Source organism: Camellia sinensis, chromosome 10, assembly GCF_055761805.1.
Source record: "Camellia sinensis isolate YWXY chromosome 10, ASM5576180v1, whole genome shotgun sequence".
Classification (NCBI taxonomy): domain Eukaryota; kingdom Viridiplantae; phylum Streptophyta; class Magnoliopsida; order Ericales; family Theaceae; genus Camellia; species Camellia sinensis.
In genome coordinates this window covers 51,793,338-51,814,426 of record NC_138970.1, presented here as the reverse complement: position 1 = coordinate 51,814,426, position 21,089 = coordinate 51,793,338, and the positions used below count along the sequence as shown (strand labels likewise).

At 36.2% G+C, this 21,089-nt stretch overlaps 1 protein-coding gene across 4 annotated transcripts; it reads left to right on the top strand.

The window, feature by feature from the left end:
• Nucleotides 1-9,063: 9,063 nt before the first annotated feature.
• On the top strand, nt 9,064-20,691 carry LOC114320657 (S-adenosyl-L-methionine-dependent methyltransferases superfamily protein). 4 transcript variants are annotated; one of them, XM_082891369.1, is made up of 12 exons: nt 9,064-9,125; nt 10,356-10,556; nt 10,649-10,742; nt 11,204-11,253; nt 11,791-11,840; nt 12,747-12,855; nt 14,962-15,022; nt 15,130-15,182; nt 16,563-16,655; nt 17,604-17,667; nt 18,969-19,076; nt 19,929-20,691. In XM_082891369.1, the coding sequence occupies exons 2-12, from the start codon at nt 10,530-10,532 to the stop codon at nt 20,168-20,170; spliced, it is 951 nt and encodes a 316-aa protein (XP_082747495.1). In that variant the 5' UTR covers nt 9,064-9,125; nt 10,356-10,529; the 3' UTR covers nt 20,171-20,691. The 4 variants fall into 4 exon arrangements, with proteins under 4 accessions (XP_082747495.1, XP_082747496.1, XP_028123522.1 ...); XM_028267721.2 differs by having other exon boundaries at nt 9,075-9,125; nt 10,365-10,556; XM_082891370.1 differs by lacking the exons at nt 11,791-11,840; nt 12,747-12,855.
• Nucleotides 20,692-21,089: the final 398 nt, after the last annotated feature.

Genomic DNA, 21,089 nt, shown 5'->3' with positions numbered 1-21,089 from the left:
TTGAGCCTAACAAGCTTCAGCCGACTGAGCCCTCCAAGCCTTAGCAATACTGAACCTAAAGAGCTCTACCAAACTAAGCTTAGCAAGCCTCAGCCAGACTAAGCCCTCCAAGCCTCAGCCAGATTGAGCTTATCAAGCCTTAGCAAGACTAAGCCAAAGGAGCTCAGCCAGGCTAACCCAAGCAAACCCTAGTTAAGTTTCAATCAAACTAAGTCTATTATATCTTCCAATTGACGTATGATGTGTCACGACCCAAACCCGGTACCCAAAGGTTTAATGTCGTAACAAGATAAATAAAATAAAATAAAGTGATTCGGATAATTCTGTAGTTACAGCGCAAGCGGATAAATTAAATAAATTAAAATAAATAACTGGGTACCAACCGTTTACTTAAAAGGTAATAAAACATAGTCATTGGAGCTTCACTGTATTACAAGAGTTTAATAATAGAAGACAGAAATCTTAAAAAATAAAATAAAAATAAAATAAAAATAACATAGCGATTCATTTTCCATCTTAATCCCGCTAAACCTCATCACCTGAAAAGGATAACAGCTATAAGCACATAGCAGAGTGAGAAATATTATACTATGAGGGCACAAAATGACCATGGATATTTATTTAAACTAAAACATTATAAATTGAGTTGAGTTGAATACACAATTTAATTAAGTGCCAGAAACTGAAATAATCACTATAACCACGGTACATCACTAAGTGACTAGCACTATACTGGTCAATGGATCCATGACAAACACTGGGCCACAAAGTGGTCAATCACTAAGCCAATGGTTATTTAAGTCCCCCAAGGCATGGGACTCCCGTGGTGGTATTCACAAAACATATTTTCACATAAGGTTATAGCCAATTATTCTTTAAAATAAAAACAAACATATCCATGGGTTTCCTTTTAAGCAAATAGGGTTCAGAAATAAAACCACGTAACTGAAACTTTTATAAAACATAACTTTTATTAATATACTAATAAAATATAACTTGTATAAAATAGATTTTGGTAAGTCAAAACATAAATAAAATACATTTTGGTAACTCAAGGTATAATATAACTCACCTTAATAGTGACCCTTAGCCTTACTCCACTAACCCAACTTATTTACGTACCTTTCCCTCTCTCTTTTCTTTCCTTTTCTTTCTTTTCTTTTTCCTTTCTTTCCTCACTGATTTCCAATCATTCTTATGTTTCTGTTCAGCTCTTCCCAATTTATAGCGAAGTAGAAATGCCCCGAGGCCGACGCGTGGCGATCTAATCCAATTTCATAATCCACTCCGATCTCCTTCATTAAAACTTAGATTGTCACTTATCCATTAAATATATATATATATAAGATATTTACATTTTAGCCCAGATTCTTAATATTACTATATAATTAAATTAATTCTTAATTAAATTACATTCTATCATATATCAATAGAAAATTAAATATTTATTTTACTACCACACTCATTATTATTATTATTATTATATTATTATTATTTATTCCCTTTTTTTTAAACTTTAATTTGTATTATAAATTTTATATTTGTGTTAATTTAGCCTTAAATAATAATCCCAAATTAATAACCCAACGCCATTTTAGATTTATACATTTATTCATTTAATAATCTATCATCACGTGCAACCATAATTATATATAAATAAAAATATTTATGTGGACTGGACTAAACGTTCGGGGTGTCACATGATGTATATACCACAATCATCACGTGCTTATTTAGGCAATTTTCCCATTTATAAATCCAATTTTTATATCATCACATCTTTTTATTAGAAAGATTGCTTTGCAAAATGTTCAATTATTAACCGTTGAAGTCCCCACCTTGTAAAGATTACTTTCATAATCCCCAAAAACCTGTCTCTGACCTTTCTTTCAAATCAAGACAACGGCAAAACAGTTTATCTTTACAAAAGGCAACACGGAAATAGCTTATTACTCCACCAACTAACAGAACAAGTCTTTGTAATTCGACACAAAACTTTTTCCAAACTCCAAAATTTTTACACAAGCACAAGTTAAATCTTTACAACCGTACACAAAAACTATAAATCAATCAATAAAAACAAAAAATATAAAAATCCTTACATACAGAAGTATGCAAGGCTGCTGGCAGCACAACTATGCCTTCAATCCTCCGCACCACCCTCTTCTTCCTCCCCATTGGACACTAGCTCTTTTTCCTCAATACCCTCATCTAGGGGGGTCTACGCGATGTCTTTCTTTCATGGCCTTAGGAGCTTGGTGTTGATGTCTGGGAAGAGCTCTGCTGCCCTCCGTTGGCAGCTCATCCACCCACTATCCTGTAATAGACTCAACTAATGATTGTAAATGTCAAACTGTTGGAAATTTTCTATTATCTCTGCCTTCGTCTCCCCCTTCACCCTCTTAGCTACTGCCGCCGCGTTCGAAGGCCCCGTCTTATCTCCTCCGCTCTTGGCCAGACTAGCAGCTATAACAACATCTATGGCTATTTGAAATTTTGTTGACTATTTGTATTGCTCCACAATTACACCATAGAAGTTAGGGTAGGCAACTCTCTTAGATAGCAACGTTCTGCTCAGCTCGGCCGACTTTCCCCTCTCTTCCTCCAAAGCCACTTTTGTGGCAATGAGGCCCCTCTCAAACTCTGCAATTCGTGCATTTGTATCCTCCTTCTCATTCATAGTCTGATCACGCAGTTCTTTGTTATTGGCTAGGGCCTCCTCCAACCTTTCGTTGGCCGTGGTGCAGGTTTCCTGGATCTCGCTAGTCCTTTTTTGTTTAGCAGCCAAATTAAATTCCAGCATTACTACCTCACGGTGCGCCATCTTTAACTCGGACTTGGCTTGGTTCAGATCAGCATTCACAGTCGCCAATGGTGCAGCCACTTCTGTTTGCCTTGCTGTAGCTCTCTCAGCCATGAATCCCTGCACCTTTGCCAATACTTCTATGTTTTTAGCCTACTTCGCATACATCAGGCCTCTAGTACAGGCATTTCGTGCCACTTTTCGCCACCGCCCTATCTCTACCTTCGTCGCTTCCAATTGTGCTCTCGCACTCACTCATTTGCCTAGGAGAGCAGCCACCAACGTCAGAGACTCCATCTGCGATGAGCAGAAGGCCCTCATTAGCTCAGCCTCCCCAAACCTGAAAATGCCCCTCACGGCTGCATCTTTTATGGTGCCCAACAGACGCTCCACACCCACTCGCACTGTCAGTTACATCTCTGACAACTCCCTCTCTTCAGCCGATAGCTAACCAATCATGGCGCTTAAGTGGCGAAATGCGGTACCCTTGCCCCCCACGCTTGGGCCTGCCCCAACATTACCCCTTTGCACCATGGCAGGGCATCTCCCTTCTACATTTTGCCTTATCAACCCCTCTCATTTGGCTGAAGGAACGCCCACTGCTGGCTCAACGCCACCCACACCTACTTCTTGCTCTAAGGGGCAATTCACTATCTGCTCCACCCCCTTTTCCCCCTTCATTCCCTCTAAGTCCACCATTTTCACCATTGGTGGTTTCTCTTCTCCTCCCTCAATCACCATTCTAGGCCTTAGCCCTCCCACATCCTCCACTGTTTGTTTCGCATCCCATTTCCCCCTCTTTGCCTTCCTCCCCTCCTTCCCCTCCCTTAGTGCCCTCTTCTTCTTCAACACTTGGTCCACTTCCGCTTTGCTTTTTTCTTTGATTGGATCCACAAGCGCTTTCAGTGGCACGAATGTTTCCCAGTCCCATTCTTCTACACCTTTGGGACACGGCAAGATGAACCTCTTTGCGATCAGTTTCGGGGCAGGTCTCAACTCATTCTCCTTGAATTTCTCAGCCGCCGCCAACACCTGCCGATCCTCTACCTTATGGGGTTTTCTCATGGCTTCTATCTCCTCAAGAGGGGGATCTCCCTCGACGGGCTCTGGTCCTAAGTTCAACACGAACAACGTTGATGGCCTCACCAGGTCATCCCACTTCAGCCCTCCCTTCTTTTCTAAACCCTCATCTGCTTTACTCTGCCCTCCGTCACCGCGTCCAACTTCAGTTCCAACGAATTTGTGGAGACTTTTCACATTGTCCGCACCCCTCTTTTACTATTCTCCGACACAAAAAATCACTTTATTCGCCAGCCTTTCACGGACGAGGGCAATTCAATGGCCAACTCCCTACTCGCCACTACCTGCAAGGTCACCTAGGTCTTCTGTTGGCCTGAGGATTTGTAACATCAGAAAAATTCCTCCACTGTTATCACTTTCCCATCGGTCGTCCGTGGCCAGGAGATCGCGCACGCAAGCAAGATCTTCCACGCATTCGGCATTAACTGGCCAGGTGCCACCTCTAGTCAATTTAGCACGTCTAACATGATTTGAGGCATGGGCAGTCTTAAACCTCCTCGGAGCGCCTTTTCATAGAGCATAAACTCCGAATGACTCACATCCGATGCCCTCTCTTTCGCTGATGGCAGCCTCAACTCTACCTCCGCCGAAATCTGGTATTTCAACCGCAACTCCTTCAGGTCTTCTAGTGCCAACATCGGTTTGTCTGCCTTGGTGTGCCAGTGGTCGGAGGCCATTTTACTCACAGGTATAGTGGCCGATATCATTGTCATTAACATGGGCTGTAGTAGTCTTTCTCCCATTTTTCCCCCAACCTCCCCACCCTATATTCCTCTACCAGGGCAATGCCATCGTCATCTCCTAAAGCATCAGGAGTTTGTGTTGGGGCTCTCTCTTATGCCATTCCGCTCACGTTTCTATAAATCGCTTCGATCGTGGAGGCAAGAAACCTCGCAACATGCAACAATGGTGAATCACATGAAACGAACGAGGTCAATTCTGGGATCTCTTGGTTTCTCGTGATTAGATACATAAATTACACCAGATTAAAACACCCAAGGTTTGCCTGTGTTCCATGGATCATAATTGAACTTCAGTAGTTTAAAACCAAACCGCCAAAATAAACCCTGTAACACCCCAAATTTCTAGCCCAAATGATAATACAACAATCATGGCTCTTTCAAAGAAAACTGAATATAAATCTCCAAACTTAGATTACATGATACAATAGTTCTTCATGCAACAATACATTAATCCAACAATAAGTAAATAAACAAATAAATACTCCCAAGGATTTACAAGTTTCCAAGGCTTGAGCCTGGTTACACAAAACGATTATTCCAACCCACACATATATAGCCATTGGCTTACACACAGAGTCGCAGCAAAATGAGAGTCTCGTACTCTCAACACACATTTCCTCGCCTTCAGTTAGGCAGCATCACCACATCTTTTCCTGCACAAAAATCCCGTAGGGTGAGCATAAAGCCCAGTAGGAAATCCTTAACAAAGTATATACATTTTATACAAGTCTCAGGAGATGAAATGCACATGCCATGCTATGCTCTTTTGAAAAAAAATCACATCTTCATATTTGAAAACCCTCATGCTCACTGATGTCATGCAATTTCAATTCTTCAAGACTTAACAATTTATTTCAAGAGCGGTAAATACGACTCTGGTAATCCCTAGGTCGGTGTCTGCAAGTAGACTATACAAGTAATACCAATTTGTCATTTTTACCGGTATTAACCGAAAGGCTCGACACCTATCCGCGCAAGTTTTCGGTCTTTTACTCCGGACTCTCAGGCCAACTTATTTAATATCATCTACACCACCTATCAAGACTTACCAACGTATTTATCTCAAAACCATTCCATGAAAACTTATTTTTCAACATTCTTTTCTCAATGCAAGTTTTCAAATCAACTTTCAAAGTTTAATGTAATCAAATGAATTGATATGCCAATAACACAATATGAATATAAATATTTTTATTCCAATTCATCATCTAAGGAATAACACAATTCCCTTTTCTCAAGAATCTTCAACAATTAGTCATTTCAAGACTATTTCAACGTTTTGAATAATAATTTCCAAAATGAGCAATAATTCTCATATTCCCTAAAATTTATCATTCATATAAATATAAATAAGAAAATTTTCAAACATCCATTTATTTTGACACACAAAATAAATATAACAATATCATTCATGAATTTTCAGTCTCTAAAAAAGACCCTAAATTCTGGGTTTTCTCACCAAAACTATACAACTCAAATCTTTTGAAAGAAAACTTTTCAAAATCATCTTTTCTTCAATCAACGAAGATCAAAATCCATAAGATCATTTTAAAATAATAAGAGACAAACCCACTTTCAAAATTGCTCAATTTCTTGAATCAACAATTAATTTTCAAAGCTATCGAAAGATGATTTCGAAAATCATATAAATCTTGCAAAAACAAATATATAACTCTAAGAAAATCCCTACCTCAAGTTTTGAATAAGAAATGAGATGAAACCCCCAAAATCAACGGTGTCGAAACTCGATCTTCACCGCACACAACGAAGCTCTTGAGAAGTTAACTAACTTTGATGAAGAAACTATAGCAGAACTCTAATGGATCTTGAGAAATCAAGGTTTTGATCCAATTTGGCGTAGGGAAATGTAGAGAGAAAGGAAAGGAAAGGGTTTTTAGAGAGAGAGAGATCTAGCAAGAGTGAGATACACTCAACCTAAAGAGAAGAAAAGACTAAAATTTCAGACTCACCTACCACCGCACGTGCGGCGCTTCTCCCGCACTTGCACTCCCGCACCTGCATTTACTGCAGTAGCCAAACCAGGGGCGCTGCCCTCGAACTCGCCAAAGGGCGCTGCCTCTTGGACCCCCGCGAGCTGACCAGGCAGCTCAATCCTCGACCTGCCTAATCAAAGTGGCAAAACAAAAAAGAAGTATCGAAACTGGGATCGCTGCAAACCCCCACTTTTTGAAATCTCCCTCTATAAGCAACTCTTTCACTTTCCCTCAACAATACAATATTTTGATTAAACGGTGCTGATCATGTCATGCGCACCCAAATGCTATTTCCCGTCTTTTCCACTTCACATCATCACGTGCATTTTTGACCCTCGAGTCTTATGCCCATCAATGCCTCCCTTGTTGGTCGGTCTTCCTCACACTCGGCCACCTTCGCGGTTAACTAGCCTGACGGTCTTCCGTCATGCTCGACCACCTTTGCGGTCGACCTGCCTGACGATCTTTCCTCACGCTCGGCCAGCTTTGCGGTCGCCCTGTCTGACGGTCATTCTTTACACTCGGCCAACCTAACGGTCTTCCCTCACACTCGACCACCTTTGCGGTCGGCCAGCCTGACAGTTATTCCTTGCACTAGGCTACCTTCGCGGTTGGTCAGCCTGACGGTTTTTCCTCACACTCAACCACCTTCGCGGTCGGCCAGTCTGACGGTCTTCCCTCACGGTCGGCCACCTTCGCGGTTGGTCAGCTAGCCTGACGGTCATTCCCCACGCTCGACCACCTTTACGGTCGGCCAGCCTGACGGCATTCCATACGTTTGGCCACCTTCACGGTCAGCCAGCTTGACGGTCTTCCCTCACGCTCGGTCACCTTTGTGGTCGACCAGCCTCACAGTCATTCTTCATGCTCGGCCACCTTTGCCGTCGGCCATCCTAACGATTAACCACTCTCCCAGAAGCACCCCCCACCGCTCTTGCCCCTACCCGGCCTTGGGGGACTACCTCTTACACACTCTTATTCCCTTCGTTGGACTAAAGCTGCACTTGGGAATGAGGGGCTATTGATACTAGTGGGCACCTAAGAGGGCCCAGCCCACGGATCAGGGACCAGCTCACAGGCCAAATATTAAAGCCTAGTAACTTTGAGAAATCAATGTTGGGCTAGGACCAATAGCATTCAAACACTTGTCAGGCAAAGGCCTAGCCACGTAAGCAGACAAAAATTCTGCAAAGTTATTGCACCACACATCAACCATTTAATGAGACCCCTAAGCATTAAATGCGGTAACCCCTTCCTGTCGAAGGAGGCAGACTCACCATGAACGATGTCAACTAGGCTATAGACTTTCGGCCAACAAGATAGCTTGGAATGGACAAAGAAATGATGAGCAAAGGATATAAGAAAGTTTTCGAGATACGTCGAGGTTAAGTTTTTCTATCTCCTTGCTTCTCTCTCTCTCAAGTCAATCTGCTCTCACCTAACTTGATTGTTAGAGTGTCCGTCGGGGAATTATCTCCCCCTTTAGACCTTTTTGTAGGCCCGCTTTGAAGAATCAAAGGCCAATAGACTCGTTAGAAGCGTGGATCCGTCTGACCTATTCACCATTGGATTTATCGTATTATCAGGTCCCATTACTTTTTTTTACTGGTCTCATGACTTTTTTTTACTAGACTTTAAAGATATAATATTGTTATTTTTCATTTATATAATTAACAAATTATTAATAAAAATGAGGCTAAATATAGGGTCTCATCACCCCCATCAAGTTATAAAAAATTCTTGACAAAAAATTATTTATACTATTAACATTTAATTTAATATAGTTTAATTTTATTGAAAAATTACCCCACCCCATTAAATAGGGAATCATATTTCATTAATCACTAACTATTTGAGAAGTTTAAATCACTTTATTTGGTTAATAATTTTTAAAAATAGTATTTTACTTTTTTATTTTTGTGTTTTTCTATCTTTAGTAAATTTTTTAAATATTTTAAATAATTTTTTTTATTCTCTTAATGTAAATACATTTAAAAAGTAAAATATTTATGATTTTTTTTAAAAAAATACTAAATTTTAGTATATTTTCAATTTTTTTGCGTGTTTTCATTGATTTTTTAAATAGATTTTTTGACAAATTTTTTATATTTTTTTAAGTACATCTAACTTATGTACACCTAAAAAATAAAAATAAAAAATTTGACTAAATTTTCTCCCTCCCAAAAAAAAAAGTCTAAAAACAACAAAAATATGAAAAATAAAAAACTTGAATGGCGTTAAGAACTCAAAATCAAACGCAATGATTATTTGTTTAATTTAAATTTTTTTTCTTATAAAATTTACGGATCTTAAATTTGTAGACCTGTAAAAATTTCTGAAGTGGCTAAGTGTCAAATGTAAAAAGGCCAAAAAAAAAAAAAAAGAAAAAAAAGGTGAATATCATTGAACGACGTCGTCACAGTATTTGTGGACCTATATATATCAGAACTGCTTTTGTGTCTGCTCTTGTTCCAGAGCTTCTTCATATCGAATTACCAGAAGCAGGTAACGAAAAACACCTTTACTACTCTAATTATTTTCAATTTCATGAGGAAAATCGCCATTCATTTTGTTATGTTTATAAGTTCCTAATTCACTGTGTGTGTTTTTGCTCTTGGTGCCCTTGTTCATGGAAATTTGGCTTTTATTTTCTTATTTTTTTTTATTGTTGTCTGTCACATAGGCCTATTTTGTAGTTGTATTGTTTTTTCTTAACATAAATTTCTGTTTTATGCTTCCGCAATCTTCGTTTGGTTAAGTTAATGAGGTAGATTTTCAAAATGTACTCAATATGTTTGAAGAAAAGACCAATCACAAGTTGGGTTCTCAAAATATTATCATATTAGGACTTGTCTTTGTTCATGGAAACCTGATTTTATTCTTTCATAGGACTAGAAGTTGTCTTCTTTCTTTTTTTTTTTCCACTTCTATTGTCTTTCCTTGACAAAATATCCGTTTTATGCTTCCTCGATCTTTGTTTGGTTAGGTGGATGAGGTAGATTTTCGAAATGCACTCAAGGTGTTTGAAGAAAAGACTGGTCAGAAGTTGGGTTCTCAAAATATTGTCATATTAGGATTTTTCATTTATTGTTAATGGAGAGTATGAAATTGATTCAATATGAGTAGTGTAGCTCTTGTTAATAAGGGTTGCTGATGTGAGAGAATATTCACATAGGTGCTCGAGTTTAAGGGGAAAAATAGAATAAAATGGGGGATACATATTTTTTAATGTGTGTTTTATGAACCTGACTGATATGCCAAAAGACCTAGATGCACCGATTGAGATCAATTCTTGTAATTCTTTCAACTGTAACATACCATCACACTTATGCAATTGTTGTAGGTCTCACTTTATGTAGCTTTCTCCTTGGTGACAAGAAGCATATTTTCACTTTTGGATGTTACCATAATTTGTTGGAAGCTGAGTTTTTCAATTGTAGTTTATGTCTAGCAGCAAACCCATGTGATGCTGCATGAGTTGAATTGTGAAAATGAAATTATTTCTTGAAAAAATTATACACTATTCTGCATATGAAGGTAAGAATTTGGTTTTAGTAGAGTATAAAATTTGGAATTATAAATTAATGAACAATTAGAACATTTTATGTGTTATTGCTAGCATATGGATTTTCAATATCTCATGTTTGAAAGAGAGGAAAGGAGGATAACATACTTTCTTTTTTATATCATTTTCTTGCTAAACATCTTTCTGATTGGGAAATCTAAATTCTTCAGTTTTTGCAGCCCATTCTCTCATTATTCCTTCACAAACTGTGATTGGTAAAAAGGAAGTGAGGAATTGCGCTCGCTCTGTCACAGCATTGTGTTCCGCCCTTTTGTCATCTTTTGGTACAAATATTGGTCTTATAGTTTAGGTTTACTACCTCGAGACAATCAGGTGTTTTCAACATGGGCAAAGCATCAAGGGATAAGAGGGTGAGTTTGTTTGTTTATGTTTGAATTTCTTTTTTACCATTTCTGGGGTTGTCTGATGTTCGACTTCTAATAATGGTTGGATTTGTTCACAGGATATCTACTACCGAAAAGCAAAAGAAGAGGGTTGGCGTGCTCGAAGTGCCTTCAAGCTCCTTCAAATTGATGAAGAATTCAATATATTTGAAGGTACTACACTAATCTTACTAATGTTGATTTATTTCCATCCTTAATATAGCAGGTTGTTAAATTATTAGGGACTGGGGTCTTTTTATAAGTTGGATCAAACATTGTCCGTTCTTTTTTTTTTCTCCAATTGTTTTACATTATGAAGGAATTCCCTGGTGCAGTTTTACTACAAACGGGGACTGATTGTGCTTTATTAAGTTAAAAGTAGTTTCTCAAAGTGATAAATAATGTCTTCCTTTTCTTCCAAGAGAATATTTTATTAAGGATAACAGCAAAATATTTTCACTTAGTGCAGAGTGTAGACTTTAATTTTGTATTTTTCACCAATAGGAAACCACGGAAACTTATTTTCTAATATTTTTTTTTCTGTTATCTATTCATCTATGGTTCCATTTTCTTGGTTATGATTCCATAAGCCTTCTCACCTTTTGCTGTTTGGTTGGTACCAATATTATTTGCAGGAGTGAAGCATGTGGTGGATCTATGTGCAGCGCCTGGTAGCTGGAGTCAGGTAACTGTCATTTCGAGTTTTATTATGGACGGAACTTTTAACCCTTTTTTTTAATTTTTTTTAATGATGTGTACAATGGTGACGGAGAAATATAGATCACTTCTTTATCATATTTGATTTGCTACCGACTAGTTTGAGCAGATCAAGATTTCATGCTGAAATGTCATAGCTCTAACATGGTTTGATGTTTTGTTTTGTTTCTATACTATTTTACCTGCATGACATGGCAGACATGGGATACGTGCTTGAGCCTGTTCCAAATTCACTGGAAATAGTATACAGATTTGATAATTTCAGTCTTTGACAATCTTCAATAGACAGTTTCGTCTAACTTTTGTACACTTATTGTGTTGAAGACTGGACAGTAATGATTAAAATGCCAATGGTCTATGTTCCCCAGCTTGCCAATAAATCAACAAAAAACTGAAAAACAATGGCTGAAGAGGACAACATATTTACCTTGTGTTCTTTCTGTTTGAGGTAGACATATACATAGCATTTTTGTGCAATCTCTGATACTGCAGATCTTATGTGTAGGTTTTGAGTCGCAAACTGTTTCTGCCTGCAAAGCTGTCACCTGATTCAAAGTGAGTTCCTTCGTTGAAACTGACATTTGTTAATATATATATGTAAAAAAAAAAATAACGCCTAATTAGTACACATTAATGTGTGTTTGGGAGGAGAAAAATTGGATACATACCTAACCTTTAGCATAGTGTATAAAGTGGTTGCCCCGCGACTTGAACCCATTACCTCAAGGTTATTAGGCCAAGGTTTTGCAGTGTCTGCCAGTACTATATATTATTTGCAGTGTCTTCCAGTACTAACCTAGCCCAGGTACAGCTTTCCATAACAAAGATTCTCAAGTCATTATATTCAGGCTAAATCTTTCTCATTATTGCTGTAACAAAGTTGGTTGCTCAATTCCAATAATTTGCATGAAGCATTGAGGAAGGTGTGTGAAATTTCAATACAGTGGGTGGATGGATGGAAGTAAAAGAGATTAAACTACATAATTTTGGGTGAAAAATGCAGTCACGTTTGCAATTTTGATTGGCAGAGATGCAGTTACTTCGTACCAGCACCTTGGGTTAATTTATCTTTGACACTATGACATTTGTCCCCCAAGAGTAGGATAATTTAGAGTGGGTGTTTGGGAAGTTGCTATTTTAATAGGCTAAAATTTGTGTGTTTGAGAAGATGATTGGATTTTTTTGTAGTTAGATGTGATGTTTGTAAGAGAAAAAATGAAATGATTATGGGTTTGATGTGACAGTTTGTCTTATTAGCTATTTTAGCCTATTTTGTCTTTTTGTGGATTTTCGCCTAAAAGAGGCTAAAATTTTTCTTCCCAAACACCCCCAGAATGAGAATATGCTAATTCTACAATTTTCTGCATAAATATAATTTTATTTCCCTCCAAGTTTTCCTCTTCATGGATATAACCCAATGGTCAAGAAGAGCATAAATTTCCTTTTCATCATAATTTGCAGGGAAAGCGATCTTCCTCTTATTGTGGCTATTGATTTGCAGCCAATGGCTCCAATTGAAGGTGTTATTCAAGTACAGGGCGATATTACAAATGCTCGAACAGCTGAAGTGGTGTGAACATCTTTTTCCACTCAAGTTCTTTGGGTTTTTTTTTTTTAATTTTTAATTAATTAATTTGTTATTATAGAACAATACAATCTGAAGGAATGGCATTTATGCCTGTTCAAAGCTATAAAATTTAAGCTAAATTTGGTATTTGAGTCTTGCTCTTCATCAGTATAAATTTAGAACTTTTCAGTGGGTTATGGTTGGTGCACTGCTGCTCAACTTGTGTTATTGTTGATAAATCTTCATCCTTGAACACTAATGATGATGCCTTTTTAGATTGGGAATACATCATTCAGGTTGAATGAGCTGTAAGTACCAAAGGGTTTGTTTGATTCGACGGACTGGAAAATGGGGGATTAGAATCCATCGGACTTGAGTCCTGGGATTGTGAATCCCCCGGACTATTTGGTCGGATTGGATATGTATCCTGTGTTTGTTTTTTCATGGGATTAGATGTCTGGATAGGACTATTTTCAGTGAATCCAACGTTTGGTTGGGCGGACTGGATAGGATAAATGAACAAAAGACTATTTTACCCTTTTTCAATTGTTTACTAAGTAACAGCAATATTAAACATATCTTTAATATTTTAATTATTTTTAGTAAACGTTAAACATACTAATGGTTAAATTTTGTTTAAAGATATTTAAACATACTAATATTGATAAAATTTTTTGACAGGTACAGATTATTTTTATTTAAACAAATAAAAATTTATTGTTGAAATTAAACATACTAATGGTTAAATGTTTAAACTTTTATTGAAACAATTAACATTGAAATTATTTTGATGTACAGATTATGTTTAAATAATTAACAATTAAATAAATGTTGATGTACAGATTATGTTTAAACAATTAACAAATGTTGATGTAATTAACAATTAACAAATGTAAATGTAATCAAATGTTGACGTATTAAAACATAATTTAATAGATGTTAAATAAATATACATGTTGATGTACAGATGTTGAAATAATTTAATAAACATGTTAATGCACAAATGTTTAAATGTTTAAATAAAACATAATTTAAATAAATGAAATTATTTATTGTTGAAATTAAACATTTAATTGTTTAAATAAAACATCTATTAAAACATAAACAAAATTTTAAAATAAAACATCAATAAAATATCTATAAAAAATTATTTTAAAAAATTAAATAAATAAAACATTAATAAAAAGTTAAATAAAATTATTTTATTTTTAAATTGAGACATTTAAATTTTATTAAATTTTATTAAATATAATACATAATTAAATAGTAGAGGGTCAAAATTGTCATTTTCGCATCTAATCCAAACAGTGATTAGTCCCCCCAAAACAATCCCACCCCCCAGGACAGGATAGTCCCCCATATGGGGGACATGGAGTCCGGCCGGACATGGAGTCCGCCGGACTAAAAAAAAATCAAACGACGGATAAGGAACACTATTTGGATTGTAATCCAAATAGTGGATAGTCCCCCCCCAATCCCCCCAATCAAACACGCCCTAAGAGTGTTACATGGAGTTTGGCTTGACATTGTTGGGAAAAGACATCATAGCCAATGAAATAATGGAAGATATGGTACTGGATGCTAAAATGGGGAAAATATAAACTTTTCTGATTGACCGTGACCAATTGTGTAGATTTTGTATGTTTTGAGTTGGATTATCAATGCTATTTTGTAGTTTTCCCATTCAATTGTTTGTTGTTGGATTGATCAGTTGGTATTTTGGCCATGATATCACTACTATGGCTCCAATGCTTTGATGATAAGTGCTTGATAGAACTCTCACTAAGTTTCATGGTTGCCATGCATCCCTCCCTACTAAATGGTGTTACATTGACTTTATCATATGTCAACATGCTTGTGTTTTTACTCCATGAATGATTGGTTTCCCCCACAACCCCTTTTTCCCCAGCCCTTTATTGTTGTAAATTGAGATTGGTCCTTACATATGAATGTTACATATATTCAAGTCACTTGATATCTCGGACAAAAGATCACTTTATGGTCCTTTGTTTTATTTTTTCTTCCCCCCACTTGATTTTTTTAGTAGTAAATGTTCAGTATATAGCCATCCAATAGTTTTATTCTTCTTCTTTTTGTTTTTTTTTTCAGGTCATTAGACATTTTGATGGATGCAAAGCTGACCTGGTTGTCTGCGATGGTGCTCCTGATGGTTAGGCAAACAAATATGATTTCAACTTCATGTTTTGTTAAGTGCGCTCCCTTGTTAACTTTGATCTGTATATTTTCTGAGTTGGCTCTTTCCATGTTCATTTGCAGTTACCGGACTCCATGACATGGATGAATTTGTACAGTCGCAACTCATTTTGGCTGTGAGTGTGTAGAGTCCTTTCTAAACTACTTAATGCTTCTCTAGGATAATTTTTACTATGGTTAGTTTTGGGTGGATATTACCTCCTAAAGTAGTAGCAAGACGTAACACAGACACATTTGATTGATTTCCCACATGGAAATTAATTTATAGTTGTGTGAAAATGAGGAATAATGACAGTCACAAGTCTTATAGACTTTATACTATTTCTGCGATGAAATTTCAGTGTGGACTGCCAACAGTGCATAGTCTCCCATCACTTCATTGCTGCAGCTGTATGTCCATGTTCCCTGGCAAAATGAACAGACTGATTTAAATTTGGTAGCACTTGGGCAAAGACCTTTGGCAGTTAGGGCTATTGAGGATATAAATAGTTAAGTTACCCATTGTTCTGCCAACTAAAGCTTTTAGATGAGTTGGTGGTCAACAATTTAACAAAAATCAAAAGGGGGAATATGGAAGAAATATCATAAATGAATCTCCCTCTTAGCTTGGTGTGGATTTTGGTTTCTGAGTTTCCAAGTTGCCTATGTCCTGTTTGAGTTGTGACAGCAAGGATTTCTGTTAGGTTCTCGTTTGTTTCTCCTAAATTTTGTTTTGATCAGCACTTTTGTTTCTTTTACATTTTCTCCTACACTGGTCTTCATTTTTTGACTGACTTGTTGCTTGTTACGAAAATACAAAGGATCATAAAGGAAACTACAGGCTGTGTTTGGAACGATTTCCAAACTATGATTCTACCCCCACATCCCAATATGATGTTTGGATAGGATGTGCAAATTGCATTTCCACAACATTTAGAAAACTCTGCAAAAAACTCTGTGTGAGACGCGATTTTCAATTTTATTTTTTTTTTCAAATTTGGCCTAATCGGACGTCCAACCGGTTGACCAGAACAGTGGAATTTTTTTTTTTTTTTTGCAATTGACATATGTTAATTTTTATATATTCGAAAAAATTATTTTCCGAACTTTTAAAATTTTTTTATGTGCTTTAATAGAATTTTGAGTTGTATGTTTGGTTATAAGCTGTAAGTTTTTATATCAAATATCATGTCACATTAAAAATTCCCCACTCAATTCAAACTCTTTTACCAAACAAATTTTTCACACTCAAATCATAATTCCAAAACTCACAAACTCAAAATACAACTCCTACTCTCAAATCATATTTAGAAAGCTCCACCAAACGCAACCACAATTTTTTATGACCAATATGTTTATTCCATTCACCCTTATCTTGTCATTATTATAAATAGGGGTTCGTGAATGCCTACTGTATGATTAACAAGAAAGTTCTAGATTTGATTTTAGTATCCAGAAATTTGTGAATCTTGTTCAATTTTTTGTTGCAATTGATATCGTTGTAAACTTTCTTGTAGGGTTTAACAATAGTTACTCACATACTTAAGAAAGGTGGAAAGTTTATTGCAAAGATATTCCGGGGAAAAGATACAAGCCTCCTTTACTGTCAGGTAAGTTAAATACTTGCTAAAGCCCTCCATTTTTTTTGGAATTAATTTCATCAGGCTTAATGCAGTTTTTGTTACAAGATTTGAAGTTTTCTTCACGTTCCTTTTGTCCATATGTCAATTTAGCCTTTTCTTCAGCATGGATTCCTGGCCTTGCTAGGTAGTGATGGATAAATGTTCTTTGAATAAAGAAGAAAATGAGCAAGAAAACTGAACTTATTTTATTACAATCAAGTGGTGCATGTTGGAGACTTCTCAGCATTTGAACATTAGTACCAGAACTATAGTATATATATTTCCTACTGTCTTTCCCCATCATCTATGTTGTGAGTACACATGGTGAGCCAGAACTTTATTTTGAGTTAACAATACAAGTTCAACACTATATTACTTCAGGGCATAAACTTTTGCAACTTTATAATGTCTTTGGTCTTTTTGCTGACTTTTAAAAAAAAAATCTCCACGTAGAACGGTTTTTATTTTCTGGCTGAGGCTTACATGCAACTAGCCAATGTGATAGGTTGAGTGATTCCTACATAGACCCACTATTTGGAGAGTTGGGCACCACGACTGCTTTAATTCTAAAATGCTGTATTTTCCCCTACTTCAATAGTTACAGTGTTTGCAGGCCTTTGGTGATGACATAATTGGTTTTGTCTAGTTGACAAAAATCAACGAATTTCCAGTCCTTGTTTTTTGTTCGGTATTTTCTGTCTTAGGTTATACATGTTCTTTCTGCATCACAAGCTTGTCTCTATTGAGTTAAGTTGTTAATGCCAATTAAAACAGTTTACTCATATTTTTAAATGGTCGTACTAAACATCATGGAACTGCTGGAAATAAATTTAGCTTTCAGGGTTATTTGTTGATAATTTATTAAATGATTGCTTGCATTGTGTTTAGGTCATTTCTAGTTCATGGAATCAGTAATTTTTATTATTTCTTTTGCAGCTAAAACTATTTTTCACAGATGTGACTTTCGCAAAACCAAAAAGCAGCCGTAATTCAAGCATAGGTGAGTAGCTAGTGTTCTTTGTTTCCAACTTTCTGTTGTAATATGAGTTATTTTCATATTCTTGATAATCTAGTTCGGAAATTCTCTCAATTTGGAAATTGTCAGTTGTATTTCCATCTTAAACATAGCTTTGTGGTGGGGGGAGGAAATCTTAGTGTGTATTCAGGTGGTGCATAGATGTCTCATAAAATTCAGTGGCTCAGTTCATTCTTCAGTTTTGAATATGCAAAACAAAAATAAAGTCATTGCAAACTTCGCAATTGTTCCAGGAAATAATGACTAAATCATATAATTTCTTGTGCTCGTCTTTGGAAAGAATCAAGTAAAATGAACTAAAATCTAGAGAAAGTGGAGTTTTGGCAGGGTAAAATGTAAAAAGTGCACCATAATGCTCTTAGAAATGTTCTTTTACATGATGAATTGAAATGAAATAAACAATATTTTATTGAATGTCTAATTGTTAAAAAAAATTGGTACTAGTACCTAAATTCCAATAGCATAACCTATGGAAGTCTACTCCTATTGTACCACGTTTTATAGCATGTGGCATACTACATTTCCATTCACATTCCACGTACTGGAATGATCCATGTTTCAGGTAACCATCCTTGTGATGAAGTAATCCACTGTCACTTTTTAAGAACTGTATCTTATCAAACAACCTTACTGGGATTTTTGAATTCGTTATTGGGGAGTTGACCATCTGTAGATACCATTGACTATAACTAGTAAGAGATCGTGGATGATAGCTCTAAGTTGTTAAGAGCCTAGCTTTATCTACTCTCTCCTAAATAAAGACAAAACAAAAGTCTTTGCATTTCGTCGACTTCCAAAACATGAACGTTTGTCACTGGTGTGAGAGGGCAGCTCCTTTTCCCTTTTACCTTTGCCCCTCCATTTTCCTAAATGCAAAGTACAAACATGCAAAAGAATGTTATGAAATAGATTTTTACCTGCGTACCATGGTGAAAGTGTCTCAAGAGGACTTCATCGTGTGGTCCTCCATATGGGCTTGATATTATATTTTACATGGCATTGAGTCTCTTTGGTTATCATAACATTTCAGATGAATCTAATCCCCCAACCTTGATGCTCAGTGCATTGTTTGTTTGCTTAATGGTGTTTCTGTCTCATTGCCTTCTGTCGGAAACCAATTTTCCAGTGAGGTTTTGATGCTTTCACCATATTTGGTACAAAGTTGAGAACTCATTCAAAAGTATTACTAACCAAATTCCATCTGAAAGAAAATAGTTTCTCCTCAATTGCTATGGTGGCTAATCAGTATGCTGTTTATGATACAGAGGCCTTTGCAGTTTGTGAGAATTATTCCCCTCCAGAAGGATTTAATGAGAAAGATTTGCATCGGCTCCTAGAAAAGGTTGGAAGTCCATCCGGTGGAGATGATCTAGGTAATTTTTGTACATTACTTTTATTTTAGCACAGATTTTTGTATCTTTTGATTGTTAGATCTCACCTTCGAAATAATGAATAAGTAAGCTAGACAATTATAAGATGCACATGTCCGAATTAGATATGCCGTGTCACTTTTTTTGTCTTCAATCAGTGAATCCCAACTCTTACCCCGTAAAGCTTAGCCATATACAGTTTTTATTGTGGAACTACAAACTCTTGATCTCCTATATGGTCCTCCTTTTTTTCCTTTTCAGGATGATTTCCCAACTTTTGCAGATGACTATTTTTAGAAAACCAGATCCTTCAATTGCAAACACAATATGATTTGACCCCCTTAAGTTGTTAAGTTACTTGTAAAAGTTAATTTGATTAGAAGCTCATGATTAGATAAGACTTCACTATTTGGACATATATGTATCTATGTAACTTTGCGAGAGGAAGTATGCATCAATGAAATGAAAATTATCAAAAAATAAGTTTAGTTTTATTGGAAGTATTATTTGATTGATATGTCTATGAAAGGTTTAAGAGAAGTTACCCCACGTATATTTGTGTTGACTGAGATAAGGAAATGTAATGATGTGCTTTGATGGTGTACATCTTTTTACCAAGTTTTTGCTTTACATTTGTGCTCTGTTTGTTTGGATATAAAATATTTTCCTCTAATGTATTTGTGTGTACACATAATTGGGTAAAAGAAAAAGTAAACTATTTTTTGTGTAAAAAATTATATGAAAATTATTTTTGGTGTAGAATACTTACATTGAAACAAACGGAACATAGATCCCAATATTATTGCAAATTTTTTTTTTGTTTTATCTTCCTCTAATGAATTACTTGTGTGACAGATTGCAGTAGTGGGTGGCTAGAAGGGCCAAACAAGGTGTATATCCCATTTCTGGCTTGTGGGGACCTCAGTGGATATGACTCGGACCGTTCGTATCCCCTTCCTAAAGTTGCAGAAGGAACTTACCAAAGCTTGGATCCAATACAGCCACCAATCGCTCCTCCTTACAAGAGAGCTCTTGAAATGAAGAAAGCTTCGAATCATGGAATCGGAGATTTTGACAAGCTTTCCCTTGACCCATGATTGGAATGGTTAGAATTGAAATAATATCAACTGCACTTTTTTGTTATTAAGAAAGAACATGGGTTGGTGGGACCAAGGGACCAAGACTGGAGTGACGACCCTGGATTATTATACTAGTTTCGTTCATTGTATCTTGTTAAATTGGCAATGGTGATTTTTCAATGAAGGAAGAATTCAGGGTATGCTTGAGACATCAGGATTCAGGAAGATGTGGGGGGTCCTTTTGATGGTATTGTAGGTGAAATACTGAGGAAATGAGTATTGGATTGATTTTAGGTTTTTGATGGTTTCTCAATTTTGTTTGCTATGGTTAAAATGTTACGAGAGTAAGAATACAGCAGCCTCGGATTTGTTTTAGGTTGCAGAAAAGTTACGAGAGTAAGAATAAGCAATTTTGTCACTTGATTGGATTATTGCATTGGATGATTGTGGATCTTTGAGGCTGGCTTTATTTTGTTTGCTTTAATGAAAATGTTAATGGCACAGGAATAGAGGAATGTGAATCTCTATTTGGTTTTGAATTTTTAAGTTTAGTTTTTTATTTTTCTTAATTTGATGTCTTTTAGTGAATTTTTTTTTAATTTTATATTTTATTCTTTTTACTATTATTTTTTGGGAGACTTATTTATAAGTCTTTTTTCAGACACTTATGTTAGGCTAAATCCTGTGTGATTTCTTATAGAGTCTCAAGTCTTATTTAGATATGAATGTATTTCACAAGATCCTACATAAACATAACGTGACGTGATACTTACATAAACGTAACGTAACGTGACACCTACACAAACGCGACGTGACACTTACATAAACGTAACGTAACGTGTCACGTTTCGTTTTGCAAACTTAATGAGTTTTTATTTTTTTAAATTGAATGTGAAAATGTTGCTGGTTTATATTAGTGTCACGTCGCGTTTTATAT

Coding starts and splice junctions, on each gene's coding strand:
- LOC114320657 (XM_082891369.1), top strand. CDS start 10,530: ATGGGCAAAGCATCAAGGGATAAGAGG. Junction 11,254..11,790: donor CGCCTGGTAGCTGGAGTCAG/GTAACTGTCATT, acceptor TCTTATGTGTAG/GTTTTGAGTCGCAAACTGTT. Junction 15,023..15,129: donor CTGCGATGGTGCTCCTGATG/GTTAGGCAAACA, acceptor GTTCATTTGCAG/TTACCGGACTCCATGACATG.